This window comes from Fonsecaea erecta, assembly GCF_001651985.1.
Source record: "Fonsecaea erecta strain CBS 125763 chromosome Unknown Scaff16, whole genome shotgun sequence".
NCBI classification, from domain to species: Eukaryota; Fungi; Ascomycota; class Eurotiomycetes; order Chaetothyriales; family Herpotrichiellaceae; genus Fonsecaea; species Fonsecaea erecta.
In genome coordinates, this window is record NW_017387259.1 from 177,121 (window position 1) to 197,935 (window position 20,815).

Below are 20,815 nucleotides of genomic sequence, written 5' to 3' on the forward strand. Positions count from 1 at the left end.
TTGCTGCAGCTGGAGGGTGAGATAAGGGCGCCTATGCCAGCTTTGATTTGTTAGCTGGTCTGAAGTAAGACCTGCTTGGGTAAAATTGCGACATGAGGGGCCCCGTCAACTTGATCCAACCCGTCACGTCATTGCAAAAGCCCCGCGGATGGTGCTGTTGAGCTGTGGCTTGCTGTGATCTACCAGGTGAGAAATTGTGCGAGCCAGCATGGCCGTCAAACAAGACAGGGTCACATTCTGGAATAGGAGGATTTGGCGGTGACGGTTAGCGACCAATCTGTGACGGCGACATCGGCAGCCCATCTGGTCAACCGACCATCTCCTTCTGGGGCCGAAGAACCGGTTATCTGGACGCGACCAACATCCAGCATTCAGCTTCGTGAGTCGACCGTCGAAGCACGTCTGGGTTCTGGGCAGGCAGATGTGGGGTTCACAGACCGCCGAAGAAGGAGGCAAACATGCTTGCAGTCCCATTTCCTGTTCTGCGATTTGTTGAAAAGTTCTCCTGAGCCGCAGTTTCGTGGGTGGACATCTGTTTCCATTGGCACGTTTGGTAGAATAGCCTCATCTGATTCTTTTTGCTTCAAAGTCTTGTACATCTGGAGGCGCAAGTTCTACTCATGCTCTGGTATTAACTGGGAGAAGGCTGACTCTCAAAAACGCTGCCTATATCAGCATTCGAAGCCCCAGCGACAAATGCTTCCTCCGATGTCCTCGTTTGATTAGTTTTCGTAGGAGCCTGGCCTGTTTGCAAGGCTCTAGTCCCACTGTAATAAAGTAGCAAAACTCTCTGTCTCTTGCGATACCCATACAAGACACCTCAGCGGGGTCGACTCTCTCCTGTTCACCCCTGAACCGAGTCACTCGTTGTGATCAGCATTTGACTCCCCATCGGTCGATTTGACGGATACCTAGGGTTCGGGAAGGCAATCTCTTTCGCTCCAGTCATCATCTTGATATCCTTCAGCAGGTCGGGCGAGGGTGTTATATAGGCCACCCTATGGTGGTAACAACCAGCCACGATAAGTCCTTTCATTATACCATCAGCATCGAAAACGACAGCCCCGGGATCACCTGGGCCAAGAAACTTCCCATCCACGTTGATTGGAATGACACCTACTACCGAAGCCCTACTAAGTTCTGGACTTTGCGGGTTCTGGCTGCCGGGCTCCCCCGGCCAAACCCTCGTACTTGGCGCCTCGAGCTTGTGGATGAATGTTGGAGCTGGGTTGACGATGCCAGTGGTGAATCCGGTTGTTCTTCCGACCTTGTAGACAGTCTCACCACCTAGAGGAGCTGAAAACCCCAATAAATGTTCTTCCATTAACCGCTTAGGGTCCTTAGGGTGAGGAGGTTGCGAAGGTAGTCTGTTCTGGATCGGTCCCTTCGAAGAATGCATTGGAAAGAGAGCCCAGTCAAGGATCATTCCAGTGTTCTCGTCCTTTCGGAAGCCGGAAAACGCACGGATAGGCCCAAGCGAGCACCGTGATGAATCGATGTCTGCGAGAAGCTTATTGGCCTTCGATAGTAAGCTCTTATGGCCTACTATCTCGCGCATATACCTTTCATATTTGTCGCGTTGTTGTCCAGAAATTAATGGCTCCTCTCCTGGCTCCTCTGCCTTTATCAGATCTTCCACGTATTTGAGCTCCCGGGTGACTATTTCATTCATTGCGTCGATCTCATCCTGGTGATATTTCTTCACTGCTTCAAGATCGCTCTTGGATGGCATTTTTATCACCGGGGGGTTGGGAATCTTCCCGAAAGCCGCACCGGTAGGTAAGAGTTTCACAAGTCCAGGCGGTATATTTCGTTGTGCTGTGGGATCAGCATAGGTAACTTGACCGTCAGATGTCGGCAGTGCAACATGACAGGCGGTAAGACCATAGGTAGCAGAGTCTCCCAATGTAATAGCGCAGCCAAAAGAACCAGATCCGACATACGAATCCGGGCAGATGCTTGCTCCCATGTATGGGATAGTATTAAAGAGGTCGTCTCCGTGCCCGACTGCAGGTGGTTGATCGGTATCGAATGTTCTGTTGGCACCTCCTACCAAATATCCTCGCAGGATCTCGAGCTCTACACCTCTCTGCTGGTAGACAGGGTCGCTGCTGATGGCGCTTCTAGCTTCCTGTAGAAAGGAACCCTCCCAGTCATCCTGGGTGTCGAAGTGTATCAGAAGGACCGCTTTGAACTTTTCCTCGTCCTTTCCTCCATACCATTCCTTTCCACGGATCAACAGATCCAAAGTAAGCCAGCTTTGTCTGACGGAGACAGCTTTGAGAATTTTGTCGGCAACTGAAGGCCAGGTTTTGAGGAGAGGGTCTCGAATAGGAATCGCTTTACTAAATGGTGTAATCATCGCGCGCGGATCTGCTAATAGCACCCTGATCTCGGGATGTCCCAGCTGTTTTAACTTCGAGCGCATCTTATCCGCAGCTTGCGTCCACAGTTGCTGACAACCATCATACCATTGTAGCTCGGTCCAAACATAGGTATGCGGTTCTGCATCGGGACGAGCCAGACTGAGCAGAGTGATCATATCAAAGAACGGATTTGTTGGCCAAAGAGAATATTCTTTCAAAATCTGAGCTAAATCATTTCCGATATGATCGCCGAACAGCTTTTTAGTATCCTTGGGCGTCTCAAGATGTCTGATAGGGAGCATGGGGAGTTCAGGACCTCCCACCCGATAGGTCTCGATGTCGAGTCCCTCACTGGAGTGGATTGGTGATCCGGGGACACGGCCTTTTATCCTGTCGCCCACATTCTTATCGAAGACGTACTCTTCAGAGCTCGAAGAAAGGTCGCCTCGGTTTCGTTTCTTTGGGGATGAAAACGTGGACGACGGCTCACTGCATATATCCGATAATGCAAGAGATTCCATGACGGAGAAGAGTTGGGAAGCTTGTGCTGTGTGCGGTAGCGAGTACAGACAATGTGGGAGTGGTGAGAATCGGCCCAGCTCGAGGGTGATTCCGTGATGGTATTGAAGGAACTGAAGTTGCCACCAGCAGGCGAGAGGCGAGAGGTGATTAGGCGGTGCAAAGCCAGGAAGGAAAAGCGTAGAAGATGAGTCGGTGACCGAGAAAAATGGAAGAGACAGGTCTTTGCTCGGTCGAGAAAATAAGAGGGCAAGAAAGATCGAGAGGACCTTTTTAAATCAAAATATGGCCGACATGGGCACATGACGTCAGCCCAGTGAAGAAACAGTCAGTGAGTGACTTAGTTTGACCAAACAGATTTCATCAAAGACAGCCAACTCAACCAGTCGGTTCTCCAGTACCTTCCCTGGGATGTGTGCCAGATTACCATGGAGACCATGTCCTCTGCCCATCGCCCTTCCAGGCACCTCAAACCACCAAGCTCGACCGGACAGGCATGGACAGGCTCCACAAAGCTCAGCAGCCTGTGAGAGGGCAGGGCCACGATTAAAGTCGCGAATGTCGTTCTCACGGCACATATGCTTGCCATGCTGCAGGTTCTTGTCGACTCCGCCGACGGCGCCATCAGGGGACGCCAGAGTTGGACGTGAGACTTTCTGACCTCGTCGTCGTCGCCTGGGTTGTAAAGTCTACTGTTTCCTCGACTTCATCTGCTGTGATGAACATCCTTGTCTATCCCCAGCACCCACCAACCGATCCACCGAGCGGAAAGACCGAAGCCGATACTAAAGTTGACATGTTCTAAAGAGATGCAAGGGAAAGAAATGTGGGCTGGGAGGGTGGGTTCAGACCCTTCCTGGCTCGACCTGTATTTGAGCCTACAGTACTTATGCCTGATCACTTGAGTTGTCGCATGTGAATGGCTCACATTTTCATTCCCATCGCCCACTTCCAGCAATGTGAGGGTGGCAAGTCGAGTTCTGATGGCTTGCTTTGTACCCTCTGGATGCAGTTATCAACGTCATGCATGTCGTGCAACATGATGCCTCTCTGTGGAGTTGCACATCTGGCCACTCGCTATCATCACACTGCCATTTCCACTCCAGCACGCTGAACCATTTCCAGCACTGACTCCCTCAACCCTGTTTCACCGCATCTGTCCTCCAGTCCTGGATGCTAACGAACTGACCTGCAGGACGGATGACTGCATCTGGCCGAATCTGACCCGTTCCATCGTGAAATTTCAATCTTCGTGACATGCCCCGCTTCCTTTCCTCTCTTGGTCTTCGTTGTTGTCGTCACGATCACCTGGGTCCTCGTCGTGTTGGGCTTCGGATGAGAGACCGGTGTTGTTGCATGGGAAGCTCTTGTGGACTGGTGGGTGGGCAACGCAACTGGCTCCCGCACCCCCCGCGGTGCCGCAAGCTGCTGTGTGCGTGATCGGCCCTCGAAGAAAGCACGCTGCCAATCTTGCATCCCGTCGTAGTCGTTCGGTTGACGACGATCGTGTGAGCGAGATGTGGTCGCAGCGGGTGCTCTCTCTGCGATTTCTCTCCTGCCTCTCATCTGTCGGTCGGCATCGTAATATGGGTTATCAAGACGAATCTGTCGTCGTTGGAGGAGGTCTTCTTCGCTATCCAAGCTACGGTCACGAACACGGGACCCTGCCGTGGCGGTTGTCGAGCGTCGGTCTCTCGCTTCTGGCCATTCACGGCGACATGGCCTCGGAGAATTCACGAAAATGGTCAACGGCATCGTCAAATTCAACCTTTCTGCTGCCTCTTTACTTTGGTTCCACGCTCAGCATGATGTGAGATGGGAAGAGGATGAGGAATCAGGACGAGGGGCAATGCGAATATTCATGTCTTTTTCCCTGTGTGGCTGGGGTGCCAGGGTGGGTGACAGATGCGTCGGTGTTGTGAAAGCGAAGGCTGATCAGGCGTGTGTCACTTCGGTGAAGGCACTGAGGTGAATGCGAACAATAGCGGAGGAGGATATTCACTCCTGTCTATTGTCACCCACATGCATCACCTAGCTAGGTGACATACATCTCAGAGGATGAGTGATACACATGTCATCCGATCAGTGAGTGACATACACATACATAAATATTCCCAACAGAGAGTGCGTGTTTCTTTCAGCATGCACATCTCAGGTCATCTCTGCCTCCTCGACAATTCTTCCCGCTCTTCATCCCCTCCATCCTCCCCTTGTCTTCACTTCCAATTTAAATATATATCTGCACCTCGCCACCCTCCCGAAGCGTGTCAGAGGTTGCTCTGAGTCACCGTTGCCATGTGCGACGCAGTCGCCACTGACACCTTTCAAATCACAACCAAATTCACCCGTTGCTAGCGCGGCCATGCCGACTGCCGTCCCGTAAGCGTGCCCGAAACGTGTGCGAGGGGTGCATATTGACATACCAGGCCCCTGTCAACTGCTGGAAGATTGCCGACGACCTCGTTGACGATTAGTTGTCAATGGATGAGGAGCATCCCAATCGTTCTCGTGGAAGGCCGCTGCTGCTGTTGCTCCATGCCAGCGGCAGATGAGGATTCACGTCAAGCGCACCCTCTGGGCCTCTTACCCCCACCCGCCCGGCTCGATCCCGAATCATCTCCTCTCCTCGCCATGGACCAGCTCAGTCCCAGACACACGCGTTCGCAAACTCGTCGTCGATCAGGGCGGGAGTCGACACTGCTCCGGCGTACAGCGGCCACCCCAGTCTCGACACTGTCTCTGCCAGCCAAGAGCAAAGCACCGATTTAGCCCCAAGACTCTCCTTCGCAAGCCGCCGAGACACAACGCATCCTCCGTACCCGCACGTCACAGACAAGGAACTCGAGTATATTCTAGCAATATCAATGTGATGAGAAATACCTCAGCAGTACGTGCCTCAACAGATTCACAAAGACGGAGTGTCACTCCAGGAACTGCGCCCTACCGCGATGCCACAACCGACCCTTCAGCAACCCGCCGCGCCACAGATTCGAAGTCTTCGACACCGGCCTCCGCAGGCAGGACCTACGCACTATCAAACCCGTGGTAGCCGACGTGTTCGTGATCGAGTATAAGGGGAAGATTCGCGCCATCCTAGAATCCTCTGACGGACCCCACTCGTTTTACTCCACTCCCTTAGGTAACGGATTAGTCCTGGACGTGAGCAAAACAGACACGTAGGCGCGGTGTATTAATTATTCCTTCGATCTGAACTGCGAAGTGTGGATCTATATCGGCGCCGATAGCGAAGATCATATCGGTATCCTCGTGAAGATCACTATGGACGCCAGTAAGGAGTTAAGCGATAGCTACTTTAGGTTAAGGAAAGATGGAGGACGGATAGCACAGCTACGAGGGAGTGATAAGACATGCCCATGTGGGACGAATAAGTGCTATAAAAGCATGTAGCGCTAAGGCCAAGTAGGGAAGAAGATGATGATACCTGGAAGTGCTGAGTAAAAGCGAGGCTTCTTTGGGGCTCAACGGCGGGATTGATGAATGACATAATTAGGGCTGCTCCTCAAAAGCATGGGCCCCAGGATTAGCGACGGAAATGAAAACTGGCTTTGTACATTACGCGCGTATTACGCACTCGATACAACCTAGTATGTCTGATGCTGCATAACGAGAAGACACAATACAATGTGGTGGCACTCTAGAGGGTGGCCTCGAGATACACGCCGGCCTACCCTGAAGTCAGAGCGATGGAAATGGAAGCAAGCCTTCATGCTGGACTCGAGGCGCCGGGAGGAGGCAGCCGGACAGGGGTATTCTGGGGTCTTTTGGATAGTAGCAAGGGGGATTGATGAGCCACTTTCCGTGTTGGCGATACGACAGGCTGTGCGGTTATGGTTAAGCTCACATTCCGTAATAGAGGCAGCTGAAGAGTAAGCGTGGATACCTACACTCAGCTGACGCTTTGCGGCTTTGCTCTCTTCCCCCACAGATCGATTCTTCCTTCATCTGATTACCTGTCTGTCTATCTTCTAGCTGTGAGGTCCTGGCCATTTACCACGCTCATGATTCTGCATATTCTGCACGTCTGCCGCAGTGTGAGAAGATTTTCCGTCGCTACCAGATCTCGATAAGGCGCCCGATATTCCACCACTTGCTTCGATAAAGTCACCTCAATAGAGAACATATACCGACGGTGGACCCCTCTGCCTTCAGTTGTAGGCCGCGTCGGCAATTCTGCTACAGGTTTGAATTGGGGAGACCTGACTCGGGGCTCTCAAGGCCGGCCCGGCTTAGAACGTAATCTTCATCAACTCTCCGAGTACCTGCGTTAGTTTCATTTTCACCTTCTTCAGAAGAGTCACAATCGTTGCAGTCCAAGCCACCCAAGGTCTGAAATCTTCGTGCCTTCTCTAGAGCATACCTCTCACGCTGCGTAGTCGCGTCCTCTCCTAGCTCGATATCATCACAGAGTCCTTCAAGCGAGATCGGAATAGTTACGCCATGGAGGGAGGACGGTACCAAGGACGGTGGTGCGATATCGAACACAGAAATCTGAAGAGGAGGGCCAGAGACTCGCGCGCCAGTCTCAGTTCGCACTTCCTAGGTATCAAGGTTAATGGCGATATGATTTGGTGTGGGCAGGATGAGGAACTCACTTGAGAATAGTGTTGAATTCGGCCACTGGTGGCTGCATTAGAATTATCGCGTTGCCAAGTGTGTAAAGTGACTCTCTTGGAGCGATCATAGTCAATAGCAATACCAACAACCTTTTGAGTGTTAAGATGGGCGTCGAAGAGGTAGAACTGGGCCAGTTTCTCGAGCTGTTTGGATTTCTGCGCATATGCCACCTCTATTACAAGTCCATAGAATCCATTGCCGCGACAGCAGAGGAAAGCATCTGGTTGATGAACGTCTCAGTTTTGTTTGCCATCCACATCACTAGTCAACAGTTCTTAATACTGCGCAGGAACTGCTGTTTTTCCGGTGCACCGTGGCATATCCAGGTGAGCTCTCTCAAGACGATCTGAGCGAAGCCGTTACAGGCCAAGTCGTGGGTGTGGGAAGGCATTCGGTGGACAAAGGTCTGGGTCCCGGGGAAATAGTCATACCTATTCGCATCAGATTCAGCTCAGCTTATAATGAGCCTTTGTACTTACCGCAATTTGTCGTGATTGACACTGTCTTTGAGAAGTCTTCGGAGGATGTCCCACCCAGAAGAGGTCATTCCATGTGCGCTCCACTCTGGACCAGGAACTCGCCCAGATAGGCGTGCTTGTACGTCTCGAACAATAAAGGACGCGGTGAGGGCATCGTCAGAAGACGTGTGGGTGCTGTTGATCCATGTTTCCGAGGACACGGTTTCTGTTGAGTCGATGGGCTTGAAACTCACGGGGGCGATTTGTGATGATGGTACTTGTGAATGAGATGCGGCTTGTGGTAACGCGGCTTGAAGTCCAGCATCGCCATAGCGACGGTGAGGAAGGTTCTGCATTGCTGTCGGAGGCGGCGACGCAATGAGGATGCAGCGACAGTAGGTAGACGAAGACTGCGGAACTAGATCGATGATTGAATTGATTGTTTTCCAAGGAACCTCTCACGCGACTATACCTCGCTACTCCTTCCTGATAAAGGTTTGGGGCGCACACCCGGCTGACCTGCCCGGTCAGTTCAGCAGATTGAAGACTCTGGACCTCTGAGTCACGCTCAGTACGCGGGCGCTGCTCAGCGACACGATGACGGCATGACATGTCTTTGTCTGTCTCACAACCTGAGTTCTCACTTGCTCCTTTGAACACTTCAACCAGTCAACAAAGACAGTTTTTTGTATCGATTCTGGTGCATGTGGAGGACTGTTCGTGCGTGCCACCACGAGTCACGGGTCGTCTGGGAGCTTCACAGCGACTGAGCCTTTTGCTTGGTTCGGCTGTTTATGCGACAGAGCAAACCCACGCAGTTGCCGGCTCATTTGATCGACACGATGAACCTGGTGGATGACTCTGTCAAAACCAAGTTGCTCTTGGTGGGTGAAGACCTCCCATCAGCAGTCAAACATGGACGGCCATCAAAGACCCGTACACGGCAGCGATCGAAGGTCCATCTATGCGTGCCGTGTCAGGTGGGTGCGAGACCAGCCAGCAGCTAGTTGTGCTGAACTTTGTCGAAACACTGTTCTTGGACTTGTTCGCAGTCAACTCCCCTTCTTCGTCGCTCCCCGGCCGCGACCCGTGGGCTCTCCTCCTCGAATGTCAGCGGCAACGCCAACTGTCGGATGGTGTTGTGGGTGGTGTGGTCTATCGTCGAAGGGATTGGGAGGCACCATCTCGCGCTCCAACTGGGAGCGCTGCGCCCTAAAGATCGGCCACGCGGGTTTTGGACATTGAACGGCAAACTGACCTTTTGCCAAATTTCATCATAAGCGCCAGGTTGCAGGGTCCTGAGCGTCTATGCCAGCCCTGCCTTTGTGGGGTTGGAGGTCTTTTCCGTGAATAGAACGGCGGCAGTGCATCGCGTCATTCCGAGCGGCTTGTTCACGATGCTTTCTCGATTCCGGAAGCGACTCGACGCGGTCTGACTTGAAAAGGGGGACGGGACTGGAAGAAGAGGAAGCGAGAGAGGATCCAGACATCTCACATCTTCTAGATACGGACCTCTTTGTACCAAGAGGAGGGCATGGCCGTTGTCTCACACTACCTGTCCTATGTGCGCGTAAACACGTCCCTAATGGCCTGCCTGAGCACACCCTCGATGATGGCCTTGTTGTAATTCGGCCCACCATGCCCTCCAGCTGCGCTAAATCACACTGCCATCGCTGAAGGGATTGAAGTAACGGAGAAATGAAATATAGAAACCAAAATTCATGCCGTGAGAGAGTCTTCTAGTGCGGCCTGCGGATGTGGGAGGTTGCGGACCGCTGGGTGCTGAGAGTACTTGTAGGGAAGCACCTCCGACCTTGAGTCTATCTGTCTTCACGCATCCCTACCGCCGTCTGGAAACTTACGTTGGCCCCTGTGGAGCCGATCAGCAAGTAACAGGAAACCCTCCGTCCCTTCTCCAATTCCCCGGTTCTGTATCTGAAGACGAGAAGAAAGAGAGATTAATTGGGGCTACTTCTGTGGCTTTGCTGCTCTTGACTGATTGATTGATTGATTGAGTGATTGATAACCATCCTCAGTCGATCTTGGTCAATAACTAACCCTCGGTCCAAAGAAACGGTGAAAGAGAACACTTGCACGGGTCGTTGAGCTTGATGACCGCGAGGAATTTCAGTCCGACAGGGATGCGAGAAAGAGCTAGGGGGCCGTCGAGCAGGAACAGGTCCGGCAACACCATGCAAGCATGCGTGCATGCACCAAAAACCCGTCACCGAACCGGGTGATTCAGGTAACCCGTCGTTGCCGTCGTCGTTGATGAATTGTTGTCGCATTTTATGAACGCCAGCACGACGAGCAGTAGCAGGGGAATAGGGCTGGGTCTGTGCTCGTAGGCCGCAAGCCGGTGCAGCCTTCGTGCCGTATTTACGTAGGGCGAATAAGCAAGGCCGAGAAACGCCGGGGGACTGTACTGAGTACAGTATTTGTGTTTGTGTTTTGGGGGGCTTGCCTAGTGGCTTAGGTGTTTGCCAGGTTCCAGGTTATTTATTAGGCGTTGGCCGGCACCTGGGGCTGGTAGGCCGATTAGCTGTTCGAATACTACGGACGGTAATAATTACTTAGTAGGCTCTCTCTCTTGTCCGGCCGTAGAGAACTAACCGCCAGTGGAAATCTTTTTTTCTTTTCAAACAGCGGCATACTGGGAGTTTGACCACGGGATGAAAGAAACATTTTGATTGACCGTTACTTGTAGTACTTTGGCCTACAGGGCAGCCGAGAAGGGGGGGAACGGGTCTTCGTGAAGCAGGAGGCCTCAACAGGGTCGGCTGGCCCCGTCGGGAAGGTCTTTACTTGCCATGAAGCGTGATCAGATATAAAGCGTGCTACACCGCCATACACATCATGCCACAACCATATTAGGGAGTATGCAAATCAAGCACAGGAAGAAGGCGGCCGATGGATTGACTCAAATGTAAAGACTGGTACAAGTGAAGCTCCCCTTCATGGCCCGGGGCGAAGTCAAAGACGCGGCAAACCCAATCTCTCAGATTCCACCACCAGACCGCCCCAACACCCTCATCCATGCCAACGAGTCTTGGTTCGGCGGGTACAACCAGCTGTTGCCCCAAGCCGCCCACACCACCTATGGGCCCTATGCCGCCGCGATTGCCTGACACCGACGTGTACTCGAATCCACCGTCTCATTTCAGGAAAAACCCAGGAGGTGGACCACCTTCGGATCGGCAACTGGAACTGCCACCGTTCGCGGTCGGCGAGACCTCGAGAACAGTTGGGACGGGCGCCTTACCTAAAGGCGTTGTATGACTGTGACTGGTCTGCTACATCATTCTGTAATACGCGATGTGTGATAGGTAAAGGTATTGGTGCCGGGCAGTGGTAGAAATGGTTGTGAGTGGCGTACCAGTAGGTGGGTTGTGAGTGCCCATGGCCTAACAACGTCGGATTCATCTGCTCTCCTGGGGCGTCGAATGGACGGTGCGGCTGGGCAGACTCCATGGATGGCGGCTTCTTTGTTCCTCGCTCGGCACTCCCACCATCGGCGTCCTCGTAAAGGCAACTCTCAGCCTCCTTTTGCCCCTTGAGGCTCTTTCTCCACTTCGACTCTTGGATCTGCATGCAGCGTCCGCACGGAGGTCCTTTGGCATCGCACTTCCGCTTGGACTTGCGGCAGTAGTTACAGGCCTTGCTGGATCTTTTTGTCTTCTCCCGGACCGACTGCTTCGCCGGCGCCTCTGCGGTGGGTTGAGAGGCTGCGACGACGGCCGGATGCTTGTTCCCATGATGCAATTCTGACATGGCTGCTACGTTGGTGTGTAGGGTGCGGCCCACCTCCGTTGTCGGAGGCAATGGATAGAAACTTTGCATGGCTGTTGGCGATAAATAGAAACTGTCCATGGCCGCGGGCAGAGAGTTTGCTCGAGGCAATTGCCTCGTGACTGGAGACTTGGGTGACTCGGTATTTGGAAGAGTCGAGCCTGGTGGATGGTTCCGAACTCAATAGGATCGATAGAAGAGTGAAAGACAACCCAGACTGGAAGAAAACACGTTCCTATTTGTAATTTATGACTCAATCCATTCAATCACAGATCTAGGTAGCGCAACAGGGGGTGCAGCCAAACGCTTCCATGGGAAACTCCTTGTGCTGGGTCGCCGTGGCAAAGGTCAGCCTGATGATAAAAATGCGGCCGTGTCGTAGCCGGGATACTATTTCGTGGACTTCAACTTTCTCATTCATCTCTGTCGCTCGTGGCGCGGTAAGGTGTCCCAATACTCCGATCTCCTCACTCTGCTGCATCGGGGAACCTCTGCGAGCCCAAAGACTCCCGCGATGTCCCATCCAGTGTGTGGTGGGGCACAGAGACCCTCTGGGCCCAAGTGGACACAAGGAAAACAGAGGAGACCGGTAATAGCAGTGGGAAATAACGTGTCTGGCCAGAATCGCACGGGTGGGTCTCTGTGTAACAAGGAAGAGTCAATGGTATTGGCAATCGCTGGTTCCGATGCGGCTCTCATTGGCTCCACTGCAGGAGTAGCCACGAGAAATAAAAATCTGTATTTTGGTGGAGGACGAATAGTAGATCAGGCATGTCGGCGCGCTGGGTTCAAAATTCCCTTGACAGCGCACACCTACATGTTTGTGGGCGGAGTTCACAAGGGTCCCCGGTCGAAGCGTGCGGGTGATCATCGAAATTGGAACCCCTGTCAAAAAAAAGGTCCACAGACCTTGACAACAACCTTTGAGCAAACAGGTCTAACCGGGCAACAATCCAATGGCAACGCACATCTCTGTGTTTAGTGGAGGGTCGCTTGGAAAATTTCCCTGACAACGCACACCCCGTGCATTAGTGTTGGGAGGGATCACAATGGATCTCTGTTCAGGTGAGGCGGCGACCCTTGACGACGGCGAAAGTTCCATCAAAACGCCCTTGTGTTCGTTTGTGAGAGGGCCCACAAAGGCCCCCTGTCGAGCCATCGCAGCGTGCCTCGACGACGGCCTTGGACACAACTGCTTTCAGCCGATGTGCTAGCGCCCTTGAGTTCAAAAGGTCCAGTGGGTCAATTAATATTGACAGTGGATTCTGGACACAAAGGGCCTTGCATTAGGTACATTCGTAACGGGAATGTCCCTGCACCTCTCTTTTTTGCCAAAGGGCACGATCACCAAAGGTCCCAGTGGCGAATATGGACAATTAACTGCACCGGCATTAAAGGGGTAATATGGCGAGTAGAGTCGGTTGGAGGATGAACTGGATGGGAGCAAGGGTTGCAAAAGTTCCTGGAAAAAAAAAAGGAACGAATTGCTTTGCTGGTTCATGAGCGTCCGAATGAGGAAATCAGCCCCTTGGAACTTTTGTCACCATAGCTTTGGTAGAGCGACAAGCGGAACCTGTGTGCGACCAAAGTGCCCACCACAGCAAGCCTCTTGGTGTCCAGAATCCATGGCCCATTGCAATAAGTCTTTCAATCCGAGGCTAGTCTCTCACTATGTGCAAACACACAGACCTTGCCCCCTTTCACCAACCACACATAGATGTATATTGTCATGAACCTTTGAGCCTCAGCTGAATAGGGAATCTTTGCTACTCTTTTATCACTAACGGCGCACATGTGTCGGTTTCCGTGGAACGAGTGAAACTATGCAACATGTCCAATAACACACATTCGTTCTGCATTGAGGACGCTACAATGCCTGGTCATCTACTACGGCTCCTCCAAAAATACACAGATATGCGTTGTCATGGGATTTCTGAAGCGACTTCCTCACGTAACACACAGATGTGCATTATCATGGAAGTTTGGACCTGAAGAGGTGGGCACCTCCTTTGGTTCATCGTCTTTCTGCTTCGTAGAGAGAGTCGGGTCATGTGGGACCGATGTCCCCCATCCGCCAGGACATCGAGGGGTAATAGACTGGGAGAGCAGGGCCTGTGTCCGCGTAGATCACCACGCCGACGAATACTACCAAAAGGCTCGTCGGGCGGCACGCGGCTAATCGCATTGGGGGACATGTATACAGAATCAATTGATGGAATTAACTGTTTGTATGAAATGTGTGTCAGAAAACTGTGTGAGTTAAACAGGCGTAGCTGAGTGACTCGTCATACTTTGCCCGTGAAGGACCAGGGCACACACTCGGGTGAGCTGCCTAGTACGTCACAGAAAAAAAACACAAAGCGCGCTATAGACTGGGCCATGCCACATTGATCTGGACTCCATAGTATCTCCTCTTCGGAGTCTTATCCTATCGAGTCCAGCGCCGTCTTGATGTTAATCATTTGTTTCTTCATTTCACCCCCAGCCACGACACCCTCAGCTCAAGCAAATAGTGAGGAGTATCTTCTGTCCACTTTTTTTTATCGGCCCTTTCCTGCACCAATGACTCATCTCGACCCAGTTCCCGGCATGGGCGTCACCGCCTGTGTGCTCCCCAAAGCCCACCTCTGCTCCACGCCGAAGTCCAGGCTCTTAAACCCTGCACAGCACTCCGTGAAAACCCCCTCGCCGCTGTGCCTAGATGAGGCGTCCTAGAGTCGCCGCAGATCGAGCGTGCTGCCCCCAAATCACCGACGACGAGACGGTCGCCCGTAACGACATAAAGGCCACGATGAAGCTTGGGAGAAAACACTGTTGGAGAGCGATAGAGCCCTTGCGGATGCTACCATCGAGCCTGCTTCCGTCAGTCCTTCTGACAAACTCCATGGGAGCGACCGTGGCCGGAACACTCAGGGCGCCGACATCAACCGAGAAAATATAAGCGCGTTAGCTCTCCTCGCGACGGTTGAGCGGCATGCATTCGATCGCGGGACCGAATGACGCGTCGAAGAGCTTGGACGTCTCAAATGTGTGCTTCATACCATGCGTCCGACGATCGGACCTGGTTGCTCGTCCCCACCTCGATCCCGCTGACTATGGTAACCGCCATTGCAACAGTGACAGCGAGAAAGAGGGCCAACCAGTCGCCCCCCTAGGCGTGCGCACTACGGCCTCCCGGACTCGGACTCACGCTGCGCGCGAAAGGCTGTCATCCGCAGGGCCAAAGCTGCCGAATCTTCTCTCCCCAAATGTACGGTATTCCAGAGCACCGACGCTTTCCGGATCTGTACTCGAATGGCACGGACGAGCTAGGCTACCGATATGTGCGGGCAGGGAACCTTGAAGAACACGTCTCTCATTTCCAAGGAAAAGAAAAGAAAACGCCCCAGGAAGTAGCACGCGTCGTGCAGTCGAAGGGCTTGTGGGTTGCAGGCGGTGGGGGCAGCGCTGCCATGATGCGATTCGGTTTGACTCGGCCTCAAACATCGGCGTTCCGTGGATATACCGGCATATTGTTGCCGTCCCAGTTTCAACAAAGACGCATTCAAGCTCTGCGGACATTGCAGGTACCGAGGGGACGTCAAAGGGCCATTGACGGAGGGAGGAGTACACGCAGGATTGCCATTAGTTAAAGAGATCTGGATTCTCCCAGTCCCGGCGAGGGGTCGGAGTGTCGTGCATATAGCATGAGCATACATCTGTTGGTCTTGACTGCGTAGCAGTGCCTATATTCGCAACTGTTTCCTCAGTATGCAGCACTCGTATAGATCCGAGTGCCAGAATGGTATGACGAAGTAGATGAGATGGATACACGAAATGTATACGAACACCAAGGATTAGCAAACCCAGATAGTGAGGTACGCATGTCACCACGCAGGTGAATCTTGCTCTGCGGTTTTATTCGCAACTCTCCCGCCGACGCCTTTGATTAGTTGCGGAAATACGCAGAGGCTTTGGCCCTTCCGGGGCGAGCTCTAGGGGCCAGCAGCACCGCTACGACCCGAAAAACCGCCAGGAAAACTGTAGCCTGCCAATGCAACCCCTCGGGTGGCTGGCGGGCTGTCTGTGAGCAAACAAAAATTATCGGCCAAGCCAACAGAGTCAATTGGTTGATCACCAGAGCAGGTTGGCGTAACAGTGTCTATCTGCGAAAGGCATACACAGACACAAACACTCGATAGTCTTGCGCCCCAAGCGGAACAATTTAAATACTGAAGACGATCTCCCTTCCCTGGTCTCGTCTCGGGCCCTCAGTGTTTGTTCCCCGCCAAAGACTGCCCTGCCCTGCCCTGCCCTGCCCTCTCTCTATGGGGTTCGAAACGGAGCAAAAAAAACACTTTTTTCTCCCAAGATCGCATCCACATTTATTTCTGCGGTGTGTTCGAGAGAGAGAGATCTAAGTGAAAACCTTGCTCCGGTCGGCAATTTTTCGCGACAGAGTGGTTTTTTTTTGTTATTCAACAATCATCCAAAGCACCCGATTAAGTCCCTATTCGGGACCCGGTTGGCTTCGTCCGAATTGTTGAAGGAAAATTGACGGATTTAATATGTATATATTCACACGAATAAATGGCGGAGAATTAGCGGGGAGAGGTGAGGTAGGCTCTTTGTTTACATATATGTATGTGTATGAATATGGTCCAGGCGGGTTGGAGCAAGGCAGAGAGGAAGAAAGAATGAATGGTCGACCCCTCCTTTCCTTTTATGCTCGCTTGTTTCGCCTTCAGACTGACCGATTGACCAACATCCAATCATCCCTCCACCTATTGGCATGAACCCACGCGATGGCCATGAGATGCTACGAGAAGAAAATATGTGCGTAAATGTGTGAGAGAGAGACAGAGAGATGGGAGACAGACAGATACACAGATACACAGAGAGAGTCGAACAGCCCATTCTAGACCACCATACACGGTCCAACACCATCAGAACTTCCGGGCGACCAGGCACGAGGTTTTCATTAGTTTGTATTAGTTTGAATCACGCACATTGTCCTGCTCTGGGGCATGAATGAACGTGTACGTCGTCGTCGGTTCCAGCCATCGTCCCCCAAAGGCCCACAACCTGAGAGAAGAGACAGAGAAGGTTGGATGAGAAGACATTGAACGAGGTGGTTGGTGATGCTGTCTATGTAGAAGCAATGGCGCCTAGTGCACAAGCGAGCGTCACTCGCTGCCATCACCGGTTTGCCATGCTGTGACCGAGTCGAACTCAAGCGAAGAGGAACATCAGTACCCACCACTAGCTCCACCGTCGTGCTGGCATATTGTTGAAGAGACAAGGCAGAGACCAAAAGAACTCACCATTGTGCGAGCATATTGCCGATCAAACCAAGCAAAGGCTGAGAAAATGCTTCAAGCATTCCAAAACGCCCCGTTCGGCATTCCATCTCAGATGTGTCTATGAACCCCAGGACACCATGGAGACCCTTAATTTTCGCAAGTTAAACTGACCTTCTGTCTCAAGAAGATGCCGGCCTCCAAAATTGTCCACAAGCGCCGAGCCTCCTCGGCAAAGGATATCCATGCACCTGTGCAAACTTCCCTGCCGCCATGGTCTGTCACATTCCCTTCGGTTGGTGGCTTCACAGCGGCCCTCATCTTTCGTCGCTCCACCTACAAGCTCCCTGGGTCGGCGGAAGTAGGAAGATGGACTCCGGTTCTCGCCCACGGGCGGAGATCTTTAGATCTTCCGCAGTGAACCATCCCGCTATCGTCGATAGTCGAAGAAATACTGTTCCTAGACTTTGCAGAGCTTCTCAAACCATCGTGTCTCTGTCGAGTCGGAAAATTAGCGAGTGAGGCGGAAAGCCGTGGTCCGAGTTGCGACGGGTCAACATCACGCTGGAGTGAGCCCTGAGGCAGACGGCGCAGACGCAGAGAGTGCCGCCTCCGTTCTGACAGAGTGCCATCAGGGTGTTTGGGTCCACGGGAAGGTGAAATCCTCCCTGCCATGGCATTCGGTGCGTTTGTGGCTTCCTTTGGATCCGTGTCTGTCTGCGTCAAGTCGATGATGAGAGAAGCTTGATTGGTGGGGAATGGAAACGGAGCCATGTCGGGGCTGGTTGGGTTGCCATCTTCTCCGTGCTCAATGGCAGGCGGGAGCTAGGGGTCCTGATCCCCATAGTCATCGTGGTTCATTTTCACGTCACCCGGTTGCTCGTTACCTGTGTTGTTGCCCACAACAGCATAACACCTCCAGACCAAGAGTTAGGAGCTCCGAGATAAGAGGGTTGTGTAGGCAGGAGGGGACACTGATTAGAAAAGAGTGGGTGATAGTGAAATAAGAAGGGATTGTAGATATCTGATAGTTATGAGATGAGGAGGAATTGCAGAACAAAGGATGATTGAAAATGAATGATGGAAAGGCAATTCACAGGTCGTTGTCGGTGAGGTAATGAGACAACGATAGCAACACAGTCGCAGTCTCTGTGCTGGTGGCAAGGAGAATGCTGCCGCCCCAGCTGCCACGCTTTGGAGCAATTGAATTGATGAAGTGGAGGACAAAAGAGTATGTAAAAGGTGCGCAGGAATGGAGGAATTGGCGACAGAGAGATATTTGTAGTAAGCCAGGCACGATGTTGCTGCCACAAGGTCGTGGCAATGCCTTTCTCACAGCCAATTCTGAGTTTCGAGGTGAATTGAAAGCAAACTGAGAGTAGGATACATGCTGTCGACGTCGCCGCATTCACGGCCGCTTGCTCAACGGTTCCACCATTTCTGACACATCCTTCACCAAGGGTGCGCATGGTCTCCATGTTGATTCCTTTCATCCTTTCCATTTCAGTTCCATCCCTCTTTCGTCTTCGTGCACACGTTTTCCAATGTCATTTCCTTCCTATCAGTCAACCACCATAGGGCGGGCACGGTGACGGGAGTCCCCGTTGGGGAGGGCTTGACGTGTATGCTTTCAGATGTTCGCGAGAGGCCACTCAGAATACGTGCGTATTCTCTATCGTCGTAGCTTCGCTAATATTGTCTCACCAAATGATGAGGGCTTTCGTTCCTTCTGCCTGCGAAGCTGTACGTTCTCAGACTCGCACTCAGCGAGGCGCGTCTCCAAGTCCGCTTTCTCTCTCCTCAAAACCACAAGCTCAGCCTCTGCCTGCTCCTTCTCTCTCTTGCGATCGGCCTCTGCCTGATCATTCTGTGTCCTCAGCACGGCCATCTCAGCCTGTGCGCGGTCTCTCTCTCTCTCTCGCTCGGCCTCTGCCAGGTCGTTCTGCGCCCTCAGCACGGCAATTCCAGCCTGTGCCAGGTCTCTCTCGCTATCGCGCTTGGCGTCTGCCTGCTCTTTCTGCACCCTTAGCAAGGCCAACTCAGCCTGTGCCATGTGTCTCTCTCTGTTGTGCTTAGCCTCTGCCTGGTCTTTCTGCGCCTTTAGCAATGCCAACTCGGCCTGTGCCTCGTCTCTCTGTGCCTTCAACTCGGCCGTCAAACTATCCTCCGACCACACCTCACCGAACTCATCAAATTCGGGGAGTTTGCTGAAGAGCGCCAGCGTAAGAGTGGCTTCGTCAAACTCGGAGCTGGCTGAAGAAGAGGTCTCTTCGAAGTTAAACTGCTTCAGGATCTCCTCAAAGCGACCGATATCGTTGCACGCAGTGGCGAGAGCAAATAAACTGCTGCGGCTAAGGTTAAGTGGAATTTTTGGCCATGAGGGTTCCTCAAACAGCTTCCTGTAGTCGTCCTTCCAGCCCTGACAGCCCCACCGCTTCCTCCGTAGTGCTGCTAGCAAACACGAGACATAGAGGTACTCAGTTGCTGGTTGTGCTGGATTACCATCCTGAAATTCCAATTCCCTTCCATCCAAGCTACCTGCTATATCTTCGCCGAAAGGATATGACTGATCCAGGACGACCACTTTGAGACATGGCGTTTTGTGGTCTTCTTTCAAGCCTGGTACGATCTGAATGACTGCAAGATCAAACATTTCTTCGATAGCCTTCAGAAGAAACAAGCCATTCTCTGGATTCCATATGGCCTCATAGCCTCTGTCAAGAGGTAAGCCAAAAAGAAAGGCAGCGTTAGTCTCACCAAGAGCATATGGTATAATGTGCGCAGCTCGTATCATGCTGTAATGGTGATGTCTTTTTGTGATGGGGCACCATCTGTGGTCTGTTTGTTGGCCTGATTCATAACGGGCAATTAAGAGCTGACGAAAATTGGTCTGGTCAACCTCTTCACGTCCTCCATGAGGCCATATTTTATCATCTTTTCCGCTGATGCCCATACTTGATGTAATGGTAGCCAGGGCCATTCCGTATGCATTAGCTAGATGTACCCAGCTTTGTGCAAGATTCTGGCGGTTGGCGAGGAGGGCGATTCCAACAAGGCGATCTGGTTCCTTCTGGAGAATGTACATCTCCTGCTCCAATTCCTGCATGTGCGTCTCGTAATGTTCAATATCTTCTGTCGTTAGATCCCGTTGTTCCTCAATCACCTCCCGTTCCATTCTTAGTTCTTCCTTCTTAGAGCGGCATAATTCGAGCTTGAGTCTGCAGTGCTCTCGTAGGTCTCGACGGACCTCCTCCAGGGAATGATCTTTGAGTATATACTCCTCCGAGCTTTCTTTTCGCTTTCTAGCTATAGCAGCATTTTTATCCCGGAGTTGGCGGAGAGCGGGACTCGTAGAGCATGCCGCGTCAGAAGCCGCAGCAGAGTATGCTGTATTAGACATGGTGGATAGTGTAGAGGATTCTCGGAGATGTCGAGACTGTTCTCTCCGGCGATACGGGTAACCCGCGGGATCCTTTTTATTCTTCCCCATTTTAACTGAAAGATGCTGGAGGAGAAAACCAGGAGATGACTCCAGCGAAAGGTCCTCAAAATTGAATTTGTTGAATTTGCAGTCCCGTCTGCCTACTATGTGAGAATTCACTCTTGCGAAGACCTCCTGGAATCTTGGCCTTGTGTGCTTGCCACAGTGACTCAAACCAGGCAGGACCAACCAAGAAGTGGTTGATGGTCAATCAGGGACTTGACAGACGATTGGTTTTCTGCTTGTCTCAGTGACTCAGACTCGTTCGGCCGAATGGAGAAGTGGTGG

The 20,815-nt window shown here is 52.3% G+C and overlaps 4 protein-coding genes across 4 annotated transcripts; all 4 read right to left on the reverse strand.

The window, feature by feature from the left end:
- Positions 1–844: 844 nt before the first annotated feature.
- On the reverse strand, positions 845–2,887 carry AYL99_11788 (hypothetical protein; the record flags this gene model as incomplete). The annotated part of the gene is made up of 1 exon (XM_018843293.1): positions 845–2,887. One exon carries the CDS (start codon positions 2,885–2,887, stop codon positions 845–847), a length of 2,043 nt encoding a protein of 680 aa, XP_018687395.1.
- Positions 2,888–7,079: 4,192 nt separating this feature from the next.
- On the reverse strand, positions 7,080–8,334 carry AYL99_11789 (hypothetical protein; the record flags this gene model as incomplete). Its single annotated transcript, XM_018843294.1, has 4 exons — positions 7,080–7,442; positions 7,499–7,740; positions 7,803–7,951; positions 8,000–8,334. 4 exons carry the CDS (start codon positions 8,332–8,334, stop codon positions 7,080–7,082), a joined length of 1,089 nt encoding a protein of 362 aa, XP_018687396.1.
- Positions 8,335–11,236: 2,902 nt separating this feature from the next.
- Positions 11,237–11,749, reverse strand: AYL99_11790 (hypothetical protein; the record flags this gene model as incomplete). Its single annotated transcript, XM_018843295.1, has 1 exon — positions 11,237–11,749. One exon carries the CDS (start codon positions 11,747–11,749, stop codon positions 11,237–11,239), a length of 513 nt encoding a protein of 170 aa, XP_018687397.1.
- A 6,969-nt stretch (positions 11,750–18,718) lies between these two features.
- On the reverse strand, positions 18,719–20,446 carry AYL99_11791 (hypothetical protein; the record flags this gene model as incomplete). Its single annotated transcript, XM_018843296.1, has 1 exon — positions 18,719–20,446. One exon carries the CDS (start codon positions 20,444–20,446, stop codon positions 18,719–18,721), a length of 1,728 nt encoding a protein of 575 aa, XP_018687398.1.
- Positions 20,447–20,815: the final 369 nt, after the last annotated feature.